Source organism: Dermochelys coriacea, chromosome 4, assembly GCF_009764565.3.
Source record: "Dermochelys coriacea isolate rDerCor1 chromosome 4, rDerCor1.pri.v4, whole genome shotgun sequence".
In the NCBI taxonomy this organism is placed as follows: domain Eukaryota; kingdom Metazoa; phylum Chordata; order Testudines; family Dermochelyidae; genus Dermochelys; species Dermochelys coriacea.
Window position 1 is genome coordinate 96,955,901 of NC_050071.1, and position 21,050 is coordinate 96,976,950.

The 21,050-nt window shown below is 39.1% G+C and overlaps 1 protein-coding gene across 1 annotated transcript in view; it reads left to right on the top strand.

Moving 5' to 3' along the window:
* Positions 1-21,050, top strand: part of YIPF7 (Yip1 domain family member 7) — a 38,710-nt gene that overhangs the window by 5,102 nt on the left and 12,558 nt on the right. The window contains 2 exon segments of the mRNA XM_038400074.2: positions 16,963-17,079; positions 18,605-18,771. Of these exon segments, the coding sequence (XP_038256002.2) occupies positions 16,963-17,079; positions 18,605-18,771 (284 nt within the window).

Sequence of the window (21,050 nt, forward strand, 5' to 3'; positions counted from 1 at the left end):
CCAATGGCAAGAGGCCAGTCATTTTTGACATGGAAGTCTATAATTGTTGGGTTGGTTGATGGTAGTTAGTTCAGAGAGAGCCATCCTTGGTGACTACATACTAATACAATTATTAGCACCCTACCTACTCTACATCCGTGGTGCAGAAAATTAACAGCATTTTTGCTTGTTGGTCCCAGGAGCATTTCTCCCCAAACTATATTGTGCCTCTCTCTCTCTGTGACCTTCCTATGTCTGTATTGGAAAAACAACATAAACTAACTAATCAGTGTCTGACTATCATGACAATTGAAGGCTTGTGTAATGTAAGGTATGAATAAAGGCACACAGTCCCTGTCATAAATATAAAGGGAAGGGTAACCACCTTTCTGTGTACAGTGCTATAAAATCCCTCCTAGCCAGAGGCAAAACCCTTTCACTTGTAAAAAGTTAAAAATCTAAGATAACCTCGCTGGCACCTGACCAAAATGACCAATGAGGAGACAAAATACTTTCAAAGCTGGAGGTGGGAGATGGGGGGGTAACAAAGGGTCTGTCTGTCTGTGTGATGCTTTTCCTGGGAACAGAACATGAACGGAGTATTAGAACTTGTTAGTAAATAATCTAGCTAGAAATGTGTTAGATTTGCTTTTGTTTAAATGGCTGGTAAATAAGCTGTGCTGAATGGAATGTATATTCCTGGTTTTGTGTCTTTTTGTAATTTAAGGTTTTGCCTAGAGGGATTCTCTATGTTTTGAATCTGATTACCCTGTAAGGTATTTACCATCCTTTCTTTACAGAGGTGATTCTTTTACTTTTTCTTTAATTAAAATTCTTCTTTTAAGATCCTGATTGCTTTTTCATTGTTCTTAAGGTCCAAGGGTTTGGGTCTGTGTTCACCATGCAAATTGATGAGGATTTTTATCAAGCCTTCCTCAGGAAAGGGGGTGTAGGGTTTGGGGGGATATTTTGGGGGGGAGACATTTCCAAGTGGGCTCTTTCCCTGTTCTTTGTTTAACACACTTGATCGTGGCAGCATAGGGTTCAAGGACAAGGCAAAGTTTGTACCTCGAGGAAGTTTTTAACCTAAGCTGGTAAGAATAAGCTTAGGGGGTCTTTCATGCAGGTCCCCACATCTGTACCCTAGAGTTCAGAGTGGGGAAGGAACCTTGACAGTCCCACAGCAGTGACATAGCGCACATACCTGTCATTCTGCAAAGCTTCTGGGCATGGTAATGTCCTGATTTTCTGTCACTTTGCACAGAATATTTTGGTGGCTTTAAAGGGTGGTCCTTTGATCACTGTTCCTGATGTGGTACATTGACCCTTTCGCACATACACAGCAAGCATGCCATGTTTTATGACACCACTGAGACTCAAGGGCTTTGAATCTTTTACGGACGTTGTGTCCCAGTTTACAGCCCAAGAGATACCACCATCTGAGACAGAGACATAGAAAAAAATGCACTGAATGGCCACAAGAAGGTTTCATATAATCCTTATATTTATTTTTTTAAATATGTGGGCCTCACAGAGGAAGTGGGTCTATGAGAAGCATTTGAATGAGGAGAGTGCGGAAGTCAACCACAATCCCAGGCCTGTGCATGACACTTGGCATTGTGGTGGCCTATGCAGAATATAGGTGTTTATTTTGTGCAGTACAGATGCAAGTTTCAAGCCCACAAAGGAATCCAGCTTTCTCATCTACTCTCTTGCAAATATATCATTTCAACAGGCTTGTATGCTGAACCATTTTTTAAACCAGGGGTGGTTGATTTTGAGGAGGGCTTGTCAAGAGACAGCAAAATAAATGTTACAACCATGAACACAACATGCATTGGTGTCAGGACATACTGAAATCAGTGGGAGCTCCAGTGTCTCTGAAAAATCAGGCTAATTATTTGGGTACCTAAATATGGATTTAGGCACTTAAATTTAAATATTCAAGTTTGAAAAACCATGGCCTTGGGATTTCATTACCCAAGGGCCCATCCACATAGGAAAGTTTCCCATACTGGGAGAATGTCCTTTAGTGCAATAGTCCCATGGTATAACATGGTATAACACAGTTTGGTTCCTGTAGTACAGTCACTATGCTTCTATTAATTAAATAATCTTTAAAGTAATTCACCAGCCAATGTTACTGAAGATGAAAGTATTGTCACACCTTCTTTTCTTTAGGTCTGCTGTGCCTGAAATGGAAACATAAATGACAAATTATGACATGATCAGAGATTTTCATTTTGTTGCTTGTACATGAGGTCACATTATATGGGACATTTGGGAGGATCAAATCAGTAATCTATGAGTGCATATGATCCATGTCTGAAGGAATAAAATCCATGTTCTCTGCTATTTCGATTTAATTCCCTCCAGACACAGATCAGGTCAAGGAAATTAATCCCTATTTTAATTGCTTTTCTCTCAGAGTAAATTGTCTCTGTTACACAGCTAGATTTATCCAATGGAGGAGAGGCGGTCAATTATAATCTTGTACTGCTGGTAATCCCAGATATGAGTTGCAAGTAAACCAAATGCTTTTGAGCATTCTGAAGAAGGAGGATTGTTTCTAAGAGATATAAATATTAAAGATATCCCAAAGGAATGGTTTGAAGGATCCTTCTGTCCGGAGTGGTTAGATTCTAAAAATCCTACCATCTGTGGATGATTATTGCAACACACTGGGTTTTTTTTTTCCAGAGAAAATTTAAGCAAAGATTTCTCTCACTCAATCTCTCTTAAATTTATGATGGTTGGCCTATGATTGGTGACTTTCCTACAAGAAGGCAATATCTCTTTTGGTTAGATTGCATGATCTTCAGGGCAGGTACTCTGTCTGCCACAGTTTTGGGAAACAGCACATTTTTGGGGCATTGCTGCAGCCCTAAATGATAATAATCAAGAACTGTTTAACATAATAGATTATGACATGTTTTCTTAAAATAACTATGTTTTAGCAGATATATATCTGTTTTGAAAGTGGTAAATTGATACAAACTGGATCATAAATTGAGCTTTCTTACCTCTTCCTCTTCTTTTAATTGCCAGGCAAAGTTTAAACTCAGACTGATTTCTCTCTCATTTGGAACCAACTCTAGCAAAGTTTACATTGAACAATGATCATTTTAATAAACACTCCTAAGTGCATTTTTCCCACTGCCAGTTTTGCCTCTGGATATTCATGCAACCAGCATGGTGTTTGTCCTTTGCTGCAGATAAATTCGTCTCTGCTCTGTGGATGCTCTGGGTGCTCTGACATAATTGTCTGTCAAACTTTTGCTATTGACTTTTGGCCAGTCAGTGTGATCCTAACAGTATAGATATCATCTAACAAATTACGTGTGCTACTGTAATATAAATGATAAATACACACAAGAAACTACATTAAAATGTTAAGATTGCATGTTAAGCATTTAAAAGTTAGGAAATGTCAGAATTTAAGTTTCTCCATGCAACCTTAATTTGAACAAATAATGAAAACAAATCCAAATAATAACAATAATTGTGAGTAATTGAATAATTGTAATATAGCCTGTATTGCAAGATCACATACCGTTTTTTCCACAACATATTTTTCCCTAAACCCATTCTCAGTAATGGGTGAACTATTCTTGCTGAAGCTTAAAAAAAAAACCATTCACCTTGAGGCAGACTCCTGGTATGGAAAGCTTCAGCCTGAGCAGTTAAGATTTGGCAAAGTTAAAAGTAACAGAAAACCAGCTTTTATAATGGAGAGTGTTGATCAACCTTTACTTTAGATGGTACTACCAACTATGCCTTTACTGACAGTGTGTTCTGCTTCAATGCCAATCTGTTATTTGGAATATGATTGATGAGTATACGCTCTGTGACCTATGTTACTTCTGATAAGGCCGTGCCCTTTCCATCACCATCCTGGAGGGTCAGATTCCTGCATTCATTGCTCTCTGCTCTCCCTGATGTCTGTTTTGGTACCCTACTGTGCAATAATGGTTAAAGACTTGGTTCTTGATTGGTATGTGATTCCATTTCTTTTCATGTCCATAGTGCTTGTCCATGTAACTCCTTACACAGTCCTATGAACCCTCTCTTACTCCTTTGGTTGGAAGGGAGGAACACAGCATACGTCTTTGTTTGCTTGAAGCCTTCACCCCAGCTGACATATTCTTTCTAGTAACTAGCTGACAAAGTAGCCATGAACTACATATGTGCAGCTCATGGGCCATCCCTGGTTCATATTTCTCCTACCAGTGATTCAGTTTTGGCTGACTGTTTTCCTTCCACAGTAACCTGCATTGTATCTGTGTGTTCCAATTTTTGACAAGGTCAGGATCCACTCAGCTAAACAGAAATTCACCAAGAGTCCCAGATTGATCAGTGAAAACTGTCTCTGATGTTTTAGGTTTATTCACAAGGTTTGGGTTCCTCATTTCCCCCACCAGGTGGAACCAAAACAACACCAACCAACAGTCTCTAGCCATATTTGATTCACAAAGTGTAACATTGTTTAAATTCTAAGCAAGCAATATAAACACAAAGCAATACAGTATATACAAAGCAGCTTATGTCTCTAGAGTTCCCTGTCCTCATTTACAAGCAACCAATTTGTCTTTTTCCCTTGAAAGCAGTCCACCTCCTTTATGAGGCTCTGAGCCCAACTATGCTCATCTGCCCTTACTTAAGTTCAGGTAGGAAGCTGAGATTTTATTCCAAAATTGCCATGCTGCTGTGCCTCTCCTTAGGGGTATAAGGCCTGGTATGTGTTTTTTTTTTCCAAAAATTAGAACAACCCTTCTGTAGTTTATCCTCCCTTTAGGTAACTCTTAATCCACTGATTATTAACATAGAACCCTGTAGCTGCTCTTTTCTAGCTAATGTAGTATACAGTGTTTGTGCATGCTATTGTAAAGAAATCATTACAGTGCTACCTTAGAAGTCTTAACCTCAGTGGAAGAGTATAAGAAACTTTCATTAAAATGCCGCCAAGTCTCTTGATCCCAATACAATTTCAATGGGATCATGATGATGATATTCGAGCAGTTGTGAATCCACTAAGAATGTTGTGAAAAGCAAAAATACTATGCAGCCTATTTTTCAAACATTAACTTGAGTCTCTTAATAGTGTTTTTCAAAATAATGACAGGTTTCAGAGTAGCAGCCGTGTTAGTCTGTATTCGCAAAAAGAAAAGGAGTACTTGTGGCACCTTAGAGACTAACAAATTTATTAGAGCATAAGCTTTCGTGAGCTACAGCTCACTTCATCGGATGCATTTGGTGGAAAAAACAGAGGAGAGATTTATATACACACACACAGAGGACATGAAACAATGGGTTTATCATACACACTGTAAGGAGAGTGATCACTTAAGATAAGTCATCACCAACAGCAGGGGGGGAAGGAGGAAAACCTTTCATGGTGACAAGCAGGTAGGCTAATTCCAGCAGTTAACAAGAATATCAGAGGAACAGTGGGGGGTGGGGTGGGAGGGAGAAATACCATGGGGAAATAGTTTTACTTTGTGTAATGACTCATCCATTCCCAGTCTCTATTCAAGCCTAAGTTAATTGTATCCAGTTTGCAAATTAATTCCAATTCAGCAGTCTCTCGTTGGAGTCTGTTTTTGAAGCTTTTTTGTTGAAGTATAGCCACTCTTAGGTCTGTGATCGAGTGACCAGAGAGATTGAAGTGTTCTCCAACTGGTTTTTGAATGTTATAATTCTTGACGTCTGATTTGTGTCCATTCATTCTTTTACGTAGAGACTGTCCAGTTTGGCCAATGTACATGGCAGAGGGGCATTGCTGGCACATGATGGCATATATCACATTGGTAGATGCGCAGGTGAACGAGACTCTGATAGTGTGGCTGATGTGATGAGTCATTACACAAAGTAAAACTATTTCCCCATGAAGAAAAGGAGTACTTGTGGCACCTTAGAGACTAACAAATTTATTAGAGCATAAGCTTTCGTGAGCTACAGCTCACTTCATCGGATGCATTTCCCCATGGTATTTCTCCCTCCCACCCCACCCCCCACTGTTCCTCTGATATTCTTGTTAACTGCTGGAATTAGCCTACCTGCTTGTCACCATGAAAGGTTTTCCTCCTTCCCCCCCCTGCTGTTGGTGATGACTTATCTTAAGTGATCACTCTCCTTACAGTGTGTATGATAAACCCATTGTTTCATGTTCTCTGTGTGTGTGTATATAAATCTCTCCTCTGTTTTTTCCACCAAATGCATCCGATGAAGTGAGCTGTAGCTCACGAAAGCTTATGCTCTAATAAATTTGTTAGTCTCTAAGGTGCCACAAGTACTCCTTTTCTTTTTTCAAAATAATGTCACAGCTTTGCCTGCAAACAGTCCCAGGAGTTTGTTCAAGGTTTCTTCTAGAAACAGTCACAGATTATTTGGTAAAACACTGTACCCCTATTAATAGTGGAGAGAGCACTGCACTGGGACTCAAAAGACCTGGGTTCTGTTCCCACTCTGCCACTAGTTTGCTGAGTGACCTTGGGTAATTCACTTCACCTTTCTGTGCCTCAGTTCCCCCATCTGTAAAACAGAGAGGATACTTACTTCATTTGTAAAGCACTTTGAGATCTATGGATGAAAAGCCCTTATTACTTTTATTATGAATCTATTTGAAATATTACTTTTACTACTGATTATTTTTATATATATCTATATACAACATAAAGAGAAAACAATTACAGTGGAAACAAATACACTTCAAATATTAACCATGCTGTTCTTTTCTTCCCTAGATATAAATCTCTGTTTTACATTCATAGAGTGTCAGAGGGCCAGAAGGATCATCTACTCTGACCTCCTGTATATTAAAGGCCACCAACAGAACCCAGCACCTGCACACTAAACCCAACAACTAAAAGTAGACCAAAGAATTACAAGCACCTAGGAGATGATACTATTATGTGCCACAGGCAAAGAATAGGAGGGACTGAGGCGCACCAATGCCTGAGGCCTCTGCAATGGCAGGGAAATGTTTAAGTGAGATATAGCCAAATAATATGGGCCAGCAACCCATGCCCATACATTAGAGAGCAAGGGGAAACCACCCTGCAAGGTCTCTGTCAATTTGACCTGGGGGAAAATTCCTTCCCAACCCCTCATAAGGTAATCAATTAGACCCTGAGCATGTGGGCAAGAACCAGCCAGGTAAGCAGCTGAGATAGAGAATGCTCAGTGCCGCCTCAGAGCCCAGTCCTCACCACCCAGTGTCCCATCTCTAGCCGTGGCCATTGCTGGTGCTTCATAGGAAAGAAACCAAGCTCCCTGCCCCCCCCCCCACCAAAAAAACTCAAAACAGACTAAATTTTTATAGGGAGGGAAATCTCCTCCCAACTCTTGCAGGTGGCTGGCTGAAGCCTTGAATCATTCAAGTTCTTCTGGGGTTTATATTCACTTTCTCCTTTATATGCTTATAAACTGATTTATGTGATCATTTTGTCATTTAATTTCCTCAAAGGTAGAGGCTGGTATGGATCACACATCTACAAAACACAGAAAGAAATACATTCTCAGGTAGCCAAAAGGGGTAGACATTAAGGGGGTAGCACAAGGGAAAGGATCCTGCAGAAAAGTCTTCATCACCAATTTAATTGAAGTTGTTAATGGTTGTATTAGGCCTTGCTGGAGCCCTAGGCATGGTTAACACTGTGAACCAAAGGCAATGAACCAGAGGTATGCACAAGGGGGGGGCAAGCAGGGGCACTGGCATCCCAATCAGAAAGGGCACAGAACTCCTCTGGGACCATGGTGGGAAGAGCAAACTCCTCTGGCCCCAGACCAAGACAGGAGATGACAGCTCCTCCAACCATGGGGCTGTGGGGTGAGATCCATCTCCTGTGACTGCCGGGGAAGGGATGGGGGGAAAGCCAGCTTCTCCACTTCAGGGGAACAGAAAGTGCTCCTCCAAAAGTGGCCAAATTTTTATTCCTCTGCATGTCCTGAGTGAACCAAAATAGGCCTTGTCAGAATAGTAACATCCAGATATCAGCTAACCAAGTAAGCACATTCCTGATAGGAGAGGATGGTACAAGAACACACAACCCCTCGCAAAGATAATGATGGGATGACAGGATAAGGGATGAGGCTATTTTTTGAGAATTATGAGGTACAAGATGGTAACAACATCTGGAGTGTAATATGTAACTTGTTTGTAGCAGTGTATAAAAGAAGTAATTTTTGTATTGGCCTAGGGGACAACATCATGTTATATTGATTGAGTTGGTATCTTGTCACAGGCATATATGCGTTAGTGTAGCTTCTATGGAGCGCTAGGACCATGTTTTGATGACAATAAACCTGGTCGAGCACCTTTGCCACTGAACTGAGCCTGAGGTCTTTCTCTAGGAGTAACATCAAGGTCTGCTGAATCAACAAGCTGCAAGCTACGCTGGTGCAGCTAACACAGGAGTGCCATGAACAGCAGAGGAGCAACACACAGACACATAGCAGCATTAAAAACACGTGGTTCCTCTGCAATTTTTAGCCCCACAGCCCAAGCCCTGCCAGCCTGAGACAGCTGACCAGGCTAACCACAGCCATGCCACGGGTCTTTTATCACAGTGTAGATGTACATTAAGAGGCTTGCTAAGCATCGCTAGTCAATCATCTAATTTTTGTTCCGTAACTTCCCCTATCCTTTGTGTATACAATGTCTGCCTTGCTTTATAATATCTTTGGGGCAGGAACACATATCTTCTACTTGTGTGTTCAAAGTCTATCAAACTGTGCTCTGTAGATATCCATAAGTGTGAAGTTATTAGTTTGGGTATTTCTGCAATAATTTTTGACCCTTAGCATATATCCAGTTAGCCGGCATATCCTGGGAATAAGTAATAATAATTTAGTATGCACTTTATATGGTAAATACATAATTCAGTAAATAATTATTTAATAGCAATATTAAACTATAAAATAATTAAATTACCCTATTTTCTATGGTGACATATTTTCATAATGCTCCATTTATAAAATTATCAATATTGCCTGTAGATGTAAGTAATTAAGCTTACTTTTCACTATTGAATTATTCCTTAATGCGATTAATTGAATCATTTGAAAAACCTATAGAATAACTGATTGATTCTCCGTGCTAACAAAGAAAAATAAAAGCAGCTTTATAACCCAAACAATACATTTCTGTCATCACTCTCTCTTGCTCTCACTAGAGCGAATAGAAATGTTTTTAATTAAAAATTTTCAAAAACAGATATTTTTACCAAACATTTTCATTTTGAAAATTTCCCTGTTTTGCCCTTTGCCCCCACAAAAAAATGAAAATTGAAAATGTCTGTTTTGAAAACTAAAAATACTTTGTTTTTTCCCCTTTCTCTTTTTAATTTTGTCACTTAAGAAAGGGTTGTGGGAAGAGAGAAGGTAGAAAACACAAACAAATTTTGATTTTGAAAACCAGTACCATTTTGATTTTCCCTTAGAAAAAAATCTTTTCTTTTTTTTCACAAAACATGCTTATCATTTTCTAGCGGTTCCAATTGTCATCTTCCTTTGGAACAGACAATAAAATTTTCATCTTTATATATGACAGTCTGTTCCCAAGTTATTAACATTTTTCATACTTGTGAATAGAAATCTCTAGATTAGATAGGTATTATGTTATGAGGCCTACATAGATCATTACTTCTGTTTGCAAATACATCCAGTTGTATCATGGCCTCCCTTGTTGTGGCAAGTCAGCTAGTGATTCAGCTAATATTTGTATAACTGCTGGGTACAGTCGGCCCATCATTCAGACTCATTGCTTTGGAGCCATTTGTAACAAGATAACATGTTGTGTTCATTTTACCTCAGACTGCCGTCTTCTGATTAATACTTCTCTCTGATCCCTTTCTTAGTCTAAGATTATTCTTTCAAGAATGGTTCTTCATGTCTTCTAACCTCTCTTTGAGTATTCTAATTTCTTTTTCTTAGATTTTAAAGTCAGAAGGGACTATTGTGATCATCTAATCTGACCTCCCGCATAACACAGGCCATAGAATTTCCCGATTTAATTTCTGCTTCATATCCAGTAGCTGTGGTTGTAGAACATATCTTGATTTATAATGTCCAGTGATGGAGAATCCACCATAACTCTTGGTAAATTGTTCCCATGATTAATTGCCTTCACTGTTAAAAATTTGCTCTTTATTTCTAGTCAGGATCTTGTCATATGTTTCTCTGCTAGACTGAAGAGCCCTCTATTACCAAACTGCTGTTGCCCATTTACATATGTATAGACTGTGACCAAGGCACCCCTTAACCTTCTCTTTGATAGGCGCAAGGAGTTCAATCTATTTAGTTTATCACTGTAAGGCATGTTTTTAATCCTTTAATCTTCCTCATTGCTCTACGCTGAACCCTCTCCAATTTTTCAACATCCTTCTTGAAGAGCGGGCACCAGAATTGGATATGGTATTCTGTTGGTGAGCACACTGGTGTCAAATACCAAGTATAACCTCCCTATTCCTACTTGATATTGTTTATATATCCAAGGATTGCTTTAGCCTTTTTACCTGCAGTGTCTCACTAGGAGCTCATGTTCAGCATCCAGCATGACCCCTATTTTTTTTTTCAGTCACTGTTTCCTATGACAGTATTTCTCTTCCTGTAAGTATGACCTGCATTGTTTGTTCCTAGAGCTTTTATTTCAGAGGTGAGTGCATTCAAATACATATTGTTTGATTGTATTCTGTCCCCTTCATTATTTACCACTCCCCTTAATCCTTCATAGCTGAGGCCCAGTTCTCACAGTTACAAGTCCTGAGTGGTGCTGAGCACCTGCCTCTCCAGTGGATTTTAATGGGATTATGGGTGCTCAGCACTTCTCAGCAGGTCATAAATTACTCCTCAATGTGGCAAAGTCTCTCAGCACTACATCAAGGTCAGTCCTTATTCCTAGCTTGAGGGTTGGTTGGTGGTTTTTGGGTATTTTTTGGGGGGGGAGGGAATGTCCCATTTTGATTGACACAAATTATTTTTTTAACTTTTCAGCATAAACTGACTTCTAGAGTTTCAACATCAGGCGATTTGGTATAAGTGCATAAGAGCCCTGCTCTAATCTGCTGATACCATTCTGGAATTTGACAGATTTCAGAGTAGCAGCCGTGTTAGTCTGTATTTGCAAAAAGAAAAGGAGTACTTGTGGCACCTTCAGACTAACAAATTTATACAAGCTGTCAGCATTCGTTAGTCTCTAAGGTGCCACAAGTATTCCTTTTCTATTCTGGAATTTGTCATCTTTTTCAACCTCAAACTGACAATGTTAACCAAGCAGTGTCTTGGTGTGTGCCTATTTAGTCATGTAATAATGAAGTTTCTATTGATGATATCCAACGTGAAATTCCACTTGGCTTCCCAGAACTTGGAAGATATCCTCATACTAGTTTGATAAAAATACTGTCATTGTGAGATTAATTTTAACCACATAATTGTAGAGCTTTGGCAAGCTCTAGTTATGGTGGGATTCAATAAGATAAGGTAAAATTTGGGATTTCTCTAATACAAGTCTCAACATTGTTTTAAGGTACGCAGGTAAAAAAGTTTGGGCACACCAATAAGAAAAGGAGGAAAGAAATAGTTCGAAAACACAAACTCTTATTTAAACAAAGATTTGGAGGTGGGACCATGGCTTTCAATATCATCCCATAATAGGACCATGTCTATTTTTCAAACTTTCACCATCTTAAAAATATAGGACTCCTTTCTGCCCCATTCATGTAAATTGGAGCTTTTTATTGACTTGAACAGGAACAGGATCAAGTCCATGTTACCAAAGCTGGGAGTATTCCAATTAGATTTTTTACTTCTTTACTCCGTATTGAAACTGAAAAGACACTTAGCTGACAGATGAAGCAGTAGTGAATGCTACCAATGGCAGAAAAGGAGCTTAGCATCACAAGAGGAAGTCTAAGAAGACTATGTCTACCATATGTCTAACTATGTCTAACTGCCCCACAGTTCAGACTATGGGAGTGTGAATAGCAGTGTTCTGTAACTCCCCACAAGGATTCATAGATTCATAGATACTAAGGTCAGAAGGGACCATTCTGATCATCTAGTCCGACCTCCTGCACAGCGCAGAATCTCACCCACCCACTCCTGTGAAAAACCTCACCTATGTCTGAGCTATTGAAGTCCTTAAATCATGGTTTAAAGACTTCAAGGAGCAGAGAAGCCTCCCTCAAGTCAACCATGCCCCATGCTATAGAGGAAGGCGAAAAACCTCCAGGGCCTCTCCAATCTGCCCTGGAGGAAAATTCCTTCCCGACCCCAAATATGGCAATCAGCTAAACCCTGAGCATATGGGCAAGATTCACCAGCCAGATACTACAGAAAATTCTTTCTTGGGTAACTCAGATCCCATCCATCTAATATCCCATCTCAGGGGATTAGTCCTATTTACCCTGAATATTTAAAGATCAATTACTTACCAAAATCCCATTATCCCATCATACCATCTCCTCCATAAACTTATCAAGTAGAATCTTAAAACCAGATAGATCTTTTGCCCCCACTGCTTCCCTTGGAAGGCTATTCCAAAACTTCACTTCTCTGATGGTTAAAAACCTTCGTCTGATTTCAAGTCTAAACTTCCTGGTGGCCAGTTTATACCCATTTGTTCTTGTGTCCACATTGGACGCAAGGATGGTGGAGGCACAAAATAAAAGATTCCTAGTTCACCCACAATAATCCTGTTTGAAGAGGATTACATAAATGCAAACTAGGAACCACACCTGCAGGATCCACACAATGGAGTTACAGCACTGTACTTTGGTGCACACTGCTGTTCACACTCCCATGATCAGAACTGTGGGGTAATGTAGACAAGCCCTGAATATCAGCCCTAATAAATATTACAGTTTAAATTACTTTTGAAAACCCTTTTAATTAGTTGAAACTGACATTATATTTTTCTCCTACTTTCTCCTATCCTTCACTTCTCAACTATTTTTTTAGAGGCGTATATGTAGCGAAAGTGTAATATGTCAGTATTTTCCTTTCTTTTTTAAATGAAATGGAACCTATATTATGCTAGTTTTAAAGCACTGTAGGGCATGTATTAATGGACCATTAATACACCTCGTGTGAAATTGAAGTAATCTGGCCTTTAACCTTGAATAGTTTAAAATGCACCTGAGGCATAGATTAATGACCCAATAATGCATCCAATTTAATGTCCTGTTCCTTAATCAGCCCGAGTGCTTATCAAGACACAATCAGGTAAATGGTTCAAGAAAGGCAGAGATTGTTATGATTGGCTAAATATCTGGTGCTAAAATGCATGCCAATCGAGAGTTATCTTTGGGGATTGCTAAAGTACCCTATTTGTACTAGACATTTTGTAGCAACCCAGATTATAGAACCCGCATCCATATATATATTCATTTATGCAGCATTTATGAATGTTATATGCTATATATTATTACTATTACAGTAGTGCCTAGAGGCTTAGTTGAGGACTTTATTTTTCTGCGTTTTATATAATCATGTAGTAAAAAAACAGAGACTTTACCCCTGAAGGTTTTACAATCTAAGTTAAAATTGGGTTTTAAAATCCTAGAACTTTTTTTTTTCCCAGTGATTGCTTAGTATTGTTGTTAGTGAACTCTTGCATGCAGTATTAAATGTTGTCCATGATACTGACAGATTCTTTTCAGTCATTTGTATCTGTTCAAAGGACAAATTTAGAACATTATAAATAGCACAAGATCATCTCTGTTAATGCAACAGGATATCGTAGTTGTTTTTCCAACAGGTAAGTTCAATGTACAGAGGATTTTTTACTTAATATAATGAGAGGTATGTTACCTACATTTAGTTCCTAACCATTTAAGAAATTGAGTTTACATCTTCTATAATACATGAATTTTAGTATACTTTGAAAAATAATGGCTTGTGATGTTATTTTGTACTTTAGACAATGTGAAAAGCATCTCAGTGCATAAGATGTGCTAAAAATTAAATTTAAAAAGATTTCGATTGTGTTCTAAGATTTATTACACTTGAGCTCCTAATTTTTTGTTGTGCATAACTCAAAACTAGTGTCAGATTTCTAATAAAAAATCATGCGTTACTCAATTTAGCAAACATAAATCAGTTTTTCCTAAATTAGGGAAACCTATATGATTTGTTTAAGTTAAGTGTTAAGAAAACACTGGTATATGATGTGACTGTTACTTTAAACGTTTCTGATAAATGAAGGGATCAGGTTCTAGCAGATTAGTCTGATTATGGGATGTAATATGAAACTTTTAAATATACAGTTCATATGCACCCCAAGGAATTACTGATATTTTTAACTTTAATCAGTTGTTTAGGCAAAGAGTTTTTCTGTGAGCAGGATGTGCTTGAGACATGTAAAGGCTAGGCAGCAATTGTACAGTAGTCTAGGTGAAAAGCATATTTTGAATCAGGAATGTGGGATGACAGCAGAAAGCAGGGCAAGGTGAGGAATGCAGAAATAATACAGAATCCTAAGTCAAATATTAAAATCCATCAAGAAGTCAAATTGGACATAGTCATGGTTATAAGTCAACCTGCTTAACTTCTATAAATATTTTAAAGAGTTTAACCTTTTAAATGCTGGCATTTTCTAGACTGCTTGCCAAATGAATACATTCATTTACACATCTGGGGCAAATTCTGTTCACCCACTGGCTCTGCATTGCTTAAGTCCCTGGATGCAGATGAACTAATGCAGTTCTGAGCAGGAACTGCAAGATTTTGGGAGGCTGAACAAAGGTCAACATTTTTGCCAGTCGTGCGGTATCAGCATATTTGTACTAACTGTACATAAGAGACTCAGTCTTTAATCTTGTGGTGGCCCCATTAAAGAAAAAGGGATTCCATATGTGAGTAAGAGTGGCAGGTTTGAAACCAGTATATTGGACCATAGTTACTTGTAATTAGAATGAGAGAGGCACCTCAGTCAAATTTGGGAGTGCTACTGACTTACTAATGCACGATGTATACAGTGTGTAGAATACTTTATTAATTTCTATAATGCCATAAACATGCATGACACTTTACAGAACAAATAAGATATGGCTGGCTCCTGTCTTGGGGTCAACTCACTGCTAGTTGTGCCTCCTCCTGGCGATCCTTGGGATTAGCTCTTCCAGCTGCTGCATCCTCCTCTGGCGGTATCTCTCTCATTGTCCTTTCGTCCTGCTGCCCCCTCACTCCAGGAACTTCAGCCTTCTCCATGACTCAGCCCTCCGAGTGGGTCACCATATGTATTCCCCTTCCTGGGGAGATGTAACAAAATCTTTCTCCGACAAACTGTCCCAGGCAATCTGCTGTCCTCTGCTTGGCCTGTGTCACATCTGCAGTGGCTGGTAGGAAAACTAGTGTAAAGCCAGTGTAAATGGTTATGTATATCTAGTTTATTACCCAAATTATACAATATTTCATCCCTTTTTAGATCACCAATTAAAATAAATACATCTTCTGCAACTTCAATACTCCAACTGGAGTGCTGATATATAGAAATCCTATAACCAAGTTCTGTAAAATTTCCATTTCTCAATTTTAAGCAGCCCATTATTTTATGATACTCATGCAGTATATTAAAACAAGCAATACTTAGAAAATAGTTATATATACAAACTGGACATCAATAAGTTAAAGCTAGAAATTAGATGAAGGCCTTCCAAAGGGAGCAGTGGGGTTAAAATCCTAATTTGTTTTAAGACTGAGCTTGATAAATTTATGGAAGGGATAGTATAATGAGATTGCCTATAATGGCATATGGCCCATCCATGAACTATTAGCAAATATCTCCAACGGTTGGAGATGGGACAGGAGATAGGGAGAGCTCTGAGTTATTACAGAGAATTCCTTCCCAGCTGTCTTGCCCATATGCTCAGGGTATAAATGATCATCATATTTGGGATCAGGAAGGAATTCTATCCCAGATCAGATTGTAAGAGACGCTGGGAGGGTTCACCCCCCTCAGCAGCAAGTAGTGTGAGTTACTTGCTGGTTTGAACTGGAGCATTGGTTCTCAACTGTGGTCCACTGCTTGTTCAGGGAAAGCCGCTGGCGTGCCGGCCGGTTTGTTTACCTGCCACGTCTGCAGGTTCAGCCAATCGCGGCTCCCACTGGCCGTGGTTCGCCGCTCCAGGCCAATGGGGGCTGCAGGAAGGGCGGCCAGCACATCCCTCAGCCTGCGCCGCTTCCCACAGCCCCCATTGGCTTGGAGCTGCGAACCGCAGCCAGTGGGAGCCGCGATCGGCTGAATCTGCAGACGCAACAGGTAAATAAACAGGCCCGGCGTGCCGGGGCTTTCCCTGAACAAGCTGTGGACCACAGTTGAGAACCACTGAACTAGAGTAAATGATGCATTCTCTGTAACTTGAAGTCTTTAAATCAAGATTTGAAGACTTCACTAACTCAGCCACAGGTTCTGGACCTACTACAGGAGTGTGTATGGGCGTCAGGTTCTATGGCCTGAGATATACAGGAGGTCAGACTAAATTATCATGATGATCCCTTCTGGCCTGAAAGTCAATGAGTTATTGTCTTCAATTCCCAAGCCACTCATTTTAAAAAAGTAATAGCTCATCTCACTAAGTCTCAGACATGGCCATCATTTTGTTTTAAATAGGAAAATGAATCCTTCTAAACCACTGTTGACTGAGACGTTCCTATGAAGTTACTTTTGATAATACTGCCAGGCAGGCAGTCATGTGAGATTTCTTCATAGTTAGTAATTTTTTAAATCTCCTTAAGTTTTTAAAGTAATACACACTAGCACACATGAAAGCTGGCAGGTAAGAAATTATTTCTATGGTGATACCAAAAGTGAGCTCAAATTGTATTTATTTCTGTCACTTCAAATTAATGTTAGTTCACCCAGAGAAACTATGCATCTAAGTTTGAGGCTTTAGAGTTTACCATTCGTTATTTCAATTTAGTACTTCTAACAAAAACAAATTAGAGATTTACTTTAATCAATATTATAAATCTTTTTTTCCCCAGAATGTCAAACTTTGAGCAAGCTGAATCAGACTTTTACCAGTCTAACTATGCCACTGATATTCAAGATCAAGGTTATAGCAATTCAGGGGCCCATGAAAATCTTTATGGAAGCCAAAAGTAAGGACTCCATGTAAGAAGAAAATATTGATTTATTTTAAAAAAAGGGGGGTTTCATTTAGCAACAAAGTACAATGTCTAATTGCAAGAAATGATGTCAAAATGTTCAATGACATTTAAGGTCTCATGTGACTAGCCAAATGGATGCAGTTGCAATAGAAAGACAGAGAACATTTCCTTCCTCCTCCCTCCCCCCCACTCCTCCCCACAGGTGGGACTATTTACTCTTTCCTAGAGAGAGAGGCTCTGATAAAAGAAAAACTCTGGGAGGTTCCCATCATCAAGTTTTCCAAAAATGATGCTGTCATAGCAAATGGGATTTTGCCCATGTCCCTCCTTAATCAGAGAGTTTGTAGAGGCAAGGTGATCCACTAAAAGCCAGGTTAATCACTCTTCCCCATTCCCTTTGGGCTCCCTTACAGCACAACTCCTTTGGATTCCCCTAGCCACCACTGTCTATGGGACACACCCACAAGCCCTTTCCCTGCTGCCTTCAGCTAATCATTTTCCTAGCTCCATATCCCCAACACTATTGCAGCTAAATGGAATGATTCCGGGGAAACAATTAAGTCTCCCAATCTGCACAAGGGATCCAAGGATCAGGCCCCCTCCACCATGATTTGAGGACTTCAATAGCTCAGACATAGGTGAGAGGTTTATTACAGGAGTGGGTGAGATTCTGTGGCCTGCATTGTGCAGGAGGTCAGACTAGATGATCATAATGGTCCCTTCTGACCTTAATATCTATGAATCTATGTTGAAATTCACAGGGAATAAGAATGGTTTGTGGGTTAAGACTGGGATCAGGGGATCTGTGATCAACTCCCAACTCTGCCACTTACCTCCTGGGTGACCTTGAGGTAATCACTTTATTTTCTCTGTACCTCATGCCACGTCAGCAACATGGCTTTTCCCCACCTTTTGTCTGTCTTCACTATCTAGAGTGTAAGATCTCTGGGGATGTTTTACTATATATATGTGCAGTGCTATATATAAGCCCAATGAGGGTTTAGTTTTAGCAGGGGCCTCTAGGCATTACAGGAATACAAATACACTACATAATAATAATTAGGAAATAATTGGGCCTCATGTTATTAATACTGATTTTTTAATCACACATTGCTAGAACTTTTTACAAGTGTTTAAGAAAAACATACATTCAGATATAATTATATATATTCCATTAAAATAGATAAATAAATTGAAGGTGTCGTTGAGGCAGCAAAGTTTAAAAAGACCCTCAGATTGACCTTGCAACCTTAAATGCCCTAGTGTGTGCCTGTATTATGATCATTTGTAATCATGAAATTAAAGATAATTTTATCCTGGGGACCTTATTCAGTGTGCCGGGTACAGTGAAAGAGGAAGGAGTGCAGGGTATTTAGGTAGGGAGGGAGCTGGTAGTCTGATCACAGAAAAAATACACCAGTGGACAGCTTTGGATTATTGTGAGGTTGATTGTCACAAGTTGCCTGTTTGACTGACTAGTACTTACCCAGATGTCTAACTGTACTTATTGTTGTAGGTGTCAGGCACAGGATTCACCTCAACCTGGTGCTTTTGTCCCTCTAGAAATGCTTTCGTCTTCTCAAAGTTAGATAGGCCAGATTTTACACCCAACATACAATCGAGAGTTTTTATCTCACTCTAGTTATGCTGACAGTTTTGATGAAGAACCTCCTTTGCTAGAAGGTAAAGAATTAAAATATTAACTTTGTGTGGTTACCAGCGGTATATATGGTTCTCTTTGCTAACTCATGAAAGTCACTAGAGAAACATTAATATCCAGCAGAGCCACTGTCCCCAATAGTTTGACTTGATATTAACCTGTACCTCTCCATCACTTCAACCAAGATCACTGAATCCTGCAGGATGGACATCTGCCAGGAGCTGGATCCTGCAGTTCTTGCACACTCCAAATACCCACTAGTGGGGATTTTAGGATCAGGTATAGAGAAGAAAAAAGGGAGAGTGTGTCCAAGGTCCTGCATTGCATCCATGCAGGCAGATCTTTGTACCAGGGCACAGACCTGAGTCGCATATTAAAAGGTATTAGGTATTGTCCTAAACTGGAAGTAATATTAAATCCCCTAGCCTCTTCAAAATAAATACAAACAACCAAACCTCACCTCATTTACATTTGCTTTAACATACCTTGTCTCAAAACCAGACTTTTTAAAAATTCACTTGGTAAGCTTTTGTATAAGAACTGTAACTTTTGGCTAGTTGACAACACACAATCAAAATCCTTACTTGTGTATTTTAAGGAATAATAATCAATCCTAGACTGTCAAATCAGAAAAATTTACTGTTGATTTGTTATCTTTTATTTCTAACATAGACACATGTTTACGATTGGAAGGGCAGTGCCACAATTTGCATAGAAAACAAAAGTATTAATTCATTTTTATGGCACATAGATCATATACTTTACTACCATTAGGTGACAGCATAACAATAAATTTTGTATTCAGGCTTCATAACAATTTTTCCCCTCTGTATTTATATCGCACAATAAGACATCATGCACCTATAATTAATTAACATGTATTATAATATAGTTTGCATACCTAGTAATAAATTTACTAGTTAAAAAGACTTAAGGCAGCTTATTTCAGTGGAAAACTGGAGAAAGTTTGTGCACCCTGCATACCTTCAGCTAGTTGACCATTAGACTGTAAAAACGGTGCTGTTTATTATAAACAAGGTATGTTCAAGTCTTAATACTTGTAGCTAATAAACAGGTGAAGAGTTCTTTCTATTTACAGAAATATTGCTTCTTTATAAGTAACAAATAGATAAGGGTAAAATTGGACTTGTTTGTCACTGATTCAACATAATGAAGCAAAGTAAATTCTAGGCACGTTCAGCTTGATCTTGCACCATTGAGGTTAATGGGATTTTTACCACTGACTTCCATAAGAGCCAGATTATTGTGCCTATTGTAAATAGAATGTAGAAGTCCCAAACCTGCAAGCAGCAAGCACCACACCCAGTTAACAAGGCTATTTTGATCCACAAAGTTCCAGAGGTGTTCAGATCTGGGGTGTGGGTCAGGCCCATTTCCAGTTAAAATTTATATTTACGGTAGCATAATTAGAAAGAGTATAGACAGTATATCTGGCCTCAATGTTCTCTCTCAATAAAATGGGCTGGGAGAGTGCAAGATTTGGACATCTGCTTTTTGAATTGGGTGTTGGTCCCACAAATGCTGGCTATCCAATTCCAATATTGTCCTAACCCACACTGGAGCATAGATTCATAGATACTAAGGTCAGAAGGGACTATTCTGATCATCTAGTCCGACCTCCTGCACAACACAGGCCACAGAATCTCACCCACCCACGCCTACGAAAAACCTCACCTATGTCTGAGCAGCATCACAGGAAAAAAGTTATTCCTGAGAGTTTGAATATTTCTGCAGAGATTAAGGATGAAATCCTGGCCCCACTGAAGTCAATGAGAAAACTCCCATTGACTTCAATGGGGAAGGATTTCATCCAATATTGTGTGATCCACAGGAATAATTGTGCAAGTGCAAAAAGCCCATAAAACCCTACATAAGTTATTTTTGCTTTTCCTCCAAGGGAAGTATGTCATGTTTTTAAATGCCTCTAGCAATACAGCATTAAGACACTTCTCTTGTCAGATTTCCACAATTAAAGCATCTATCTCTGATGTCCTTGATGTTCTAAAAAAACCTTGAATTCTGCAGTTACTGCTGATCAGCATATTATTTGAGGTCTCAACTAATAAGATTTTAGAAACATATATATTGTAAAAATAGGAAAACCAAACATTATGTGGACAGTGTTGTCAGTATTTTTGGTCCATCACATAAGATTCAATTTAATAAATTAATTATCCCAGCTTGAAGTCAGAATTCAGTCCTAAAGACACTGTATGAGCAACTGGAATCAGAATACATTCTACTGCACTCTTATTCCCTTGTGGGGAAAAAAAAAGCAGCT